General features: G+C 45.4%; 1 protein-coding gene across 1 annotated transcript; it reads right to left on the bottom strand.

Annotated features, from left to right (window-relative positions):
- Positions 1-1,090: 1,090 nt before the first annotated feature.
- On the bottom strand, positions 1,091-5,986 carry LOC112076471 (Golgi reassembly-stacking protein 1-like). The gene is made up of 4 exons (XM_024143236.1): positions 5,913-5,986; positions 1,717-1,920; positions 1,428-1,514; positions 1,091-1,241 (listed from the first exon to the last, which is right to left on the bottom strand). Exons 1-4 carry the CDS (start codon positions 5,964-5,966, stop codon positions 1,107-1,109), a joined length of 480 nt encoding a protein of 159 aa, XP_023999004.1. The 5' UTR covers positions 5,967-5,986; the 3' UTR covers positions 1,091-1,106.
- Between the last annotated feature and the right edge of the window lie 1,570 nt (positions 5,987-7,556).

Below are 7,556 nucleotides of genomic sequence, written 5' to 3'. Positions count from 1 at the left end.
GGTAAGGGCCAGGAGTGGAGAGGTAAGGGACCAGAGAGTGACACGAAGTGCTTACTACTGGGTATAGTCTGGGAATGTAGTTGCGTCTCCAGTCATAGAAGGGCTTGCTCAGATGAATAAAGTTGAAGATAAAGACACGGAAGCTTAGCTAGCTATATCATTCTAGAAATACATCTTGGGATTAGTTCAATGAAAATGTATCGATATTTATATGTCTAAAAGAAATTCCTAACACGTTCATGGGTACAATCTGTCAGTAAAATTCGGTGCTAGTCTTGAAAAGGGGAACGAGAGGTGAAGGATGGTGAAAGGTGTTTACGATCAGTGTGGGTGGTGCAGCAGGCATCTCTCGGTGTCTGCTGTTGTCATTGCAGGTCGGTAGAAGGTAGAGGGCCCCATGGCTGTTAGGGGTTACAGGGACGGTCTTGGAGATTCGGTGCAAGTAGGCGTAGTCCAATACAGCAGCCGTGAAGCTGGAGATAGAAGGGTACAGCCATAAATAAGCCTGGTAGGGAGCTGGGTGGTATAGCGATTGGTGAATAGGTACCGCGGGTGTGGCTAAGGGGCTATGGTAAATTGTGAATAGGACTCATTCTAAGGGGCTATGGTAATATTGTGAATATGGGTATATTGTGAATATGAGTATAGTTGTGAATAACAGCGTCTAAGGGCACTATGGTATATTGTTGAATATACTATTGCTAAGGGGCTATGGTATAGGATAGGTTATGTGAATATACCCCGTGCTAAGGGGCTATGGTATATTGGAATATACCGTGCTAAGGGCATGGTATATTGTGAATATACCCGTTGTAAGGGGCTAATGGTGATATTGTGAATATAACCCGTGTGCTAAGGGCTACGTTGCTAAGGGGCTATGGTATATTGTGAATATACCCGTTGCTAAGGGGCTATGGTATATTGTGAATATACCCGTTGCTAAGGGGCTATGGTATACTGTGAATATACCCGTTGCTAAGGGGCTATGGTATATTGTGAATATACCCGTTGCTAAAGGTTGTAGCAGGGTATGAAGTGGTAGCGGGATATTAAAAGACTTTCCCTCCTAAAAGAGGTTGATACAGTCTGTTCGAGTGGAGAGAGGTTTACCTGCCCTCTCCGCCCCAGGCTCCATTGGGGGTAACCACCAGCTGTCTACAGAGGTCTGTCCCAGTGTTGTAGACCAGCAGCTTCAGAGGCTTGCCCTCGCTGCTCTCGATCAGGGTGAACAAGTCCTCAGACTGCAGAGTGAAACAACACAATCACAGACACTTCAGTCAGAAAAAAGGGCAATCTGGGAGGAAAAACATGCCAGCTGACAGTGAACAAAAAAATATATATCAGCAATTTCTAACTTTGAACAAGTTTAGAATATTTGGTGAAATGGATTTTCCGTGCAAACAACAGGTTACTGGTCTTTATCGTACATCTTGCAACACCTGGTCCGCTCCAACAATGAAGTCTTGATGTGCCTGCAAGCCAGCCAACGCTGCTGGGGAATTAGATTCCACATCCTGAATGAAAAGGAAGGAGCTATCATGTCAGATCTTTACAAACCTATGGAAAACAACACGCATAGTAATTTAAAAACCCCCAGAGGTTTGTGATGTGGTGTCTGCCGTGTATAAAGCCACTAGAGTCCTATACGTGAGGCTACATGAATTCTATGATAACAAAGCAACAACAGAGGCTCCACTGTGACGTGTCCTAACTCACCAGGACGTGCCAGACCTTCTCATTGGCTCCCTGGAAGCTGCAGAAGCGTACAGAAGCCCCCAGGAGCCCCTGCCCCCCCCACATGTTGCTAGGAACCACCTCCAGCTCTCTGACCCGAAGAGCCTTGGTGCTCCACACCCCCAGCCTCACCGCCTTCTCCACGTTGGCCTTCAGAAGAGCCTTCAGCAGGTCATTCTGTCTGTTCTGGAGGAGAGGGGAAAAACAGCTGTCAGCAGGAATACACAGTACCCACACACCTGTTCAGAAAGAAACAGTGACAGGTACCCACACACCTGTTCAGAAAGAAACAGTGACAGGTACCCACACACCTGTTCAGAAAGAAACAGTGACAGGTACCCACACACCTGTTCATAAAGAAACAGTGACAGGTACCCACACACCTGTTCATAAAGAAACAGTGACAGGTAAGCCACTACACTGTTCTCAAAGAAACAAGTGACAGGTAACCAACACACCTGGTCATAAGAGAGTAATCCAGTGACAGGTAACCCACCACTACCGTGTTCATCAAAGAAAGCAGTGACAGGTAACCCACTTCTGACAGTCAGACCCCACACAGCTTCTCAGTATAAGAAACATCACAGGGTAAACTCACACACCTGTTCAGAAAGAAACAGTGACAGGTAACCACACACCTGTTCAGAAAGAAAACAGTGACAGGTAACCACTACACCTGTTCATAAAGAACAGTCGAGCAGGTCCCACACACCTGTTCATAAAGAAACAGTGACAGTAACCACACACCCTGTTCATAAAGAACAGTGCAGGTACACTCACAACACCTGTTTCATAAAGAAACACAGTTGAACAGGTGCCTACCACCTTTCATAAAGAAACAGGTACAGGTAACCACAACACCTTTCATAAAGAAACAGTGACAGGTACCACACACCTCGTTCATGAAAGAACAGTGACAGTAACCACACCTGTTCAGAAAGAACAGTGACAGGTACCCACACAACCTGTCATAAAGAACACGTGACAGGTAACCCAGCACACCGTTCCATAAAGAACAGTGACAAGTCCCACACACCTGTTATAAAGAAAACATGACAGGTAACCACACACCTTTCAGGAAAGAAAACGTGCCAGGAACCCTCCGTAAAAGACACAGGACAGTTCCCACACACCTGTTCAAAGAAACAGTGACAGGTAACACACACCTGTTCATAAAGAAACAGTGACAGGTACCACACACCTGTTCATAAAGAACAGTGACAGGTACCCACACACCTGTTTTCATAAAGAAACAGTGACAGGTACCCAACACCTGTTCATAAAGAAACAGTGACAGGTAACACACACCTGTTCATAAAGAACAGTGACAGGTAACCCACAACGTTTCAAAAGAACAGTGACAGGTACCACACAACCTGTTCATAAAGAACAGTGACAGGATACCACACACCTGTCATAAAGAAACAGTGACAGGTACCACACACCTGTTCATAAAGAAACAGTGACAGGTAACCACACCACCTGTTCAAAAAGAACAGTGACAGGTACACACACTCGTTCAAAGAAACAGTGACAGGAACCACACAACCTGTTCAGTAAGAACAGTGACAGTAACCACACACTGTTCATAAAAGAAACAGTGACAGGTACCCACACATCCTGTTCATAAGAAACAGTGACAGGTAACAACACACCTGTTCATAAAGAAACATGCTACCAAGATGAACTGAACATCCACCTGTTCATGACAAAACAGTGACAGGAACCACTACACTGTCATAAAGAAACAGTGACAGGAACCCACACAGCCTTTCCAGAAAGAAACAGTGACAGGTCCCACACACCTGGTTAGAAAAGAAACAGTGACAGGTAACCACACACCTGTTCAGAAAGAAACAGTGACAGGTCCACACACCTGTTCAGAAAGAAACAGTGACAGTAACACAAACCTGTTCATAAAGAAACAGTGACAGGTAACCACACACCTGTTCAGAAAGAAACAGTACAGCTGGCTACACACCTGTTCAGAAAAGAAACAGTGACAGCTACCCAACACCACTGTTCATAAAGAAACAGTAACAGGTACCCACACACCTGTTCATAAGAAACAGTGACAGGGTACCACACCTGTTCATAAAGAACAGCTACAGGCTGGCTCACACCTGTTCATAAAGAAACAGTGACAGGTACCCACACACCTGTTCATAAAGAAACAGTGACACCTGTTCCTACAGCGCTGGCTACACTGTTCCTACAGGCTGGCTCACTCCTGCTCACAGCTGCTAACTCTACAGGCTGCTACACCTCTCTGTCACAGGCTGTACACCTGTTCTACAGGCTGGCTACATCTTCCTGTTCCTAACAGGCTGGCTACACCTTTCCTGCCAAAGGCTGGCTACATCTTTCCTGTTCCTACAGGCTGGCTACACCTGTTTCCTACAGGCTGGCTACACCTCTCCTGTTCTACAGGCTGGCTCCACCTTTTCTGTTCCTACAGGCTGACTACACTGCCTACAGGCTGGCTACACTCTTCCTGTCCTACAGGCTGGCTACACTGTTCTACAGGCTGGCCATCTCTTCCTGTTGATACAGGCTGGCTACACCTGTTCCTACAGGCTGGCTACACTCTTCCTGTTGACTAACAGGCTGGCTACACCTCTTCCTGTTGACACGGCTGGTACACCTCTTCCTGTTGATACGGGCTGGCTACACCTCTTCCTGTTGATACGGGCTGGCTACACCTCTTCTGTTGAACAGGCTGGCTACACCTCTTCGTTGACGGCTGGCTACACTCTTCCTGTTGACACAGGCTGGCTACACCTCTTCCTGTTGACACAGGCTGGCTACACTCTTCCTGTTGACACAGGCTGGCTACACCTCTTCCTGTTGACACAGGCTGGCTACACCTCTTCCTGTTGACACAGGCTGGCTACACCTCTTCCTGTTGAACAGGCTGGCTACCCCCTCTTCCTGTTGACACAGGCTGGCTACACCTCTTCCTGTTGACACAGGCTGGCTACACCTCTTCCTGTTGACACAGGCTGGCTACACCTCTTCTGTTATACAGGCTGGCTACACCTCTTCCTGTTGACACAGCGCGGCTACACCTCTTCCTGTTGAACAGGCTGGCTACACTCTTCCTGTTGACACAGGCTGCTACACCTCTTCCTGTTGACACAGGCTGGCATCTCTTCCTGTTACACAGGCTGGCTACACCTCTTCCTGTTCCTACAGGGTGGCTACCACTCTTCCTGTTGACAGGCTGTGAAGGAGAAGAGCTATCATATTACAATGCTTGGTTTATTCCATAACATCCAACTCGTTTTTTTTATTAATGTATATATACAAAACACACAACTAAGGGATGAACAATGTATATTATAGATGTTGAAGAACCCCTCAACTCACCAGTCTGATGTTAAAGAATCCCTCTGTCCCATAACTCACCAGTCTGATGTTAAAGAATCCCTCTGTCCCCAATACCCCTCTGTCCCCATAACTCACCAGTCTGTATTAAAAAATCCCTCTGTCCCCATAACTCACCAGTCTGATATTAAAAAATCCCCTCTGTCCCCATAACTCCCCAGTCTGATATTAAAGAATCCCTCTGTCCCCATAACTCACCACGCTGGTGTTAAAGAATCCCTCTGTCCCCATAACTCACCAGTCTGATGTTAAAAAATCCCTCTGTCCAATAACTCACCAGTCTGATGTTAAAGAATCCCTTCGTCCCCATAACTCACCAGTCTGATATTAAAGAACCCCTCTGTCCCATAACTCACCAGTCTGAATTAAAAAATCCCTCTGTCCCCATAACTCACCAGTCTGATATTAAAGAATCCCTCTGTCCCCATAATCACCAGTCTGGTGTTAAGAATCCCTCTGTCCCCATAACTCACCAGTCTGATATTAAAAAATCCCTCTGTCCCCATAACTCACCAGTCTGATATTAAAGAATCCCTCTGTCCCAATAACTCACCAGTCTGATGTTAAAGAATCCCTCTGTTCCATAACTCACCAGTCTGATGTTAAAGAATCCCTCTGTCCCCATAACTCACCAGTCTGGTGTTAAAGAATCCCTCTGTCCCCATAACTCACCAGTCTGATATTAAAAAATCCCTCTGTCCCCATAACTCACCAGTCTGATATTAAAGAATCCCTCTGTCCCATAACTCACCAGTCTGGTGTTAAAGAATCCCTCAGTTCCCATAACTCACCAGTCTGGTGTTTCCTATTGATAGGATGAAGTCAAAAGGCTCCCAAACCAGCATGGTGTGCAGGGGAGTTCTCTTGGATCTGGAAATAGAGTAGCCTAATAAGTTAGATACCATATGTTTACAGTAGGGTTCATCCAGGGGAGACTGCCCCTTCTCATTGAAGCCACTGACGTTCGAGGCCACCCGTGGTACTGCAGGTATTGTTAGCACAGATTTGGATAGTGAACGGGAAAATGACAATATCCATGGTCAATCTTGGTGTAAATAAATACAACATTTGAAGACAATCATGGTACAAAAACATTAGCTTCTAACACACCAGCGTTATGTCCTTGAACCGATTATTTACAACAAAATCACACAAAGAAGTTATAAGGATAATTTAGTTGTTAATGGCAGCCTGCAGTACCCCGGTTGACCTTCAACTGGAGTTAATCATTGAGAGGGGGCAGCACTGAGCTAGCCTGCAACGTCACTTCCAGGAGTAGCTCAAACTACGCATGTTACGTCTCCATGAGACGCCAGCTTCATCTGGCTTCAATACACTATTGAATCTTCACATAGGAGTGAATGGTGTCATGTGATCGATGGTTTTGTCCATTCATATATACAGTCATTGGTTTCATCCTCTCTGGTTAAGGTACTCTATCGCCACCCTGTGTTGAATAGAGGAATTGCAGTTTACACATGACAGAAGTGCACCCTATTAGCAGGGGTGTAGTGCAGTGTGGAGGAGCAGTATTCCCCTTGAGAATACACAGAGCTGGTAAAACTTTCATTCTGATAACTTCTAAATAAATATTTAATTAGCACAAACATTCCATGAAAAATTACAGAATGACAAACCAAATAAAAATGTTTCGCAGCCTGAAGAACTGTAAATACAATATGAGATAAGTGGTGGTTTCTTCTCTCTGGTGGGACAGAATGATGAAGAACTGTAGGATATGAGGTAAATGGTGGTTTCCATTTACCTCATATCCTACAGTTCTTCATCATTCTGTCCCACCAGAGAAAAACCACCATTTACCTCATATCCTACAGTTCTTCATCATTCTGTCCCACCAGAGAAGAAACCACCATTTACCTATATCCTACAGTTCTTCATCATTCTGTCCCACCAGAGACGAAACCACCATTTACCTCATATCCTACAGTTCTTCATCATTCTGTCCCACCAGAGACGAAACCACCATTTACCTCATATCCTACAGTTCTTCATCATTCTGTCCCACCAGAGACGAAACCACCATTTACCTCATATCCTACAGTTCTTCATCATTCTGTCCCACCAGAGACGAAACCACCATTTACCTCATATCCTACAGTTCTTCATCATTCTGTCCCACCAGAGAAGAAACCACCATTTACCTCATATCCTACAGTTCTTCATCATTCTTGTCCACCAGAGACGAAACCACCATTTACCTCATATCCTACAGTTCTTCATCATTCTGTCCCACCAGAGACGAAACCACCATTTACCTCATATCCTACAGTTCTTCATCATTCTGTCCCACCAGAGACGAAACCACCATTTACCTCATATCCTACAGTTCTTCATCATTCTGTCTCACCAGAGGACGAAACCACCATTTACCTCATATCCTACAGTTCTTCATCATTCTGTCCCACCAGAGAGAA

Source organism: Salvelinus sp. IW2-2015, unplaced genomic scaffold (genome assembly GCF_002910315.2).
Source record: "Salvelinus sp. IW2-2015 unplaced genomic scaffold, ASM291031v2 Un_scaffold3773, whole genome shotgun sequence".
NCBI lineage: Eukaryota > Metazoa > Chordata > Actinopteri > Salmoniformes > Salmonidae > Salvelinus > Salvelinus sp. IW2-2015.
The sequence above is the reverse complement of the archived record's forward strand: the minus strand, read 5'-3'. Positions and strand labels throughout refer to the sequence as shown.

What these genes read in the sequence shown, in the direction of transcription:
- LOC112076471 (XM_024143236.1), bottom strand. Translation starts at nt 5,966, where the DNA reads ATGCTGGTTTGGGAGCCTTTTGACTTCATCCTATCAATAGGAAACACC. An exon ending in AGAAGGTCTGGCACGTCCTG is followed by an intron (nt 1,515 to 1,716) that starts GTGAGTTAGGAC and finishes CTTTTCATTCAG; the next exon opens with GATGTGGAATCTAATTCCCC. An exon ending in CGGACCAGGTGTTGCAAGAT is followed by an intron (nt 1,242 to 1,427) that starts GTACGATAAAGA and finishes TTCACTCTGCAG; the next exon opens with TCTGAGGACTTGTTCACCCT.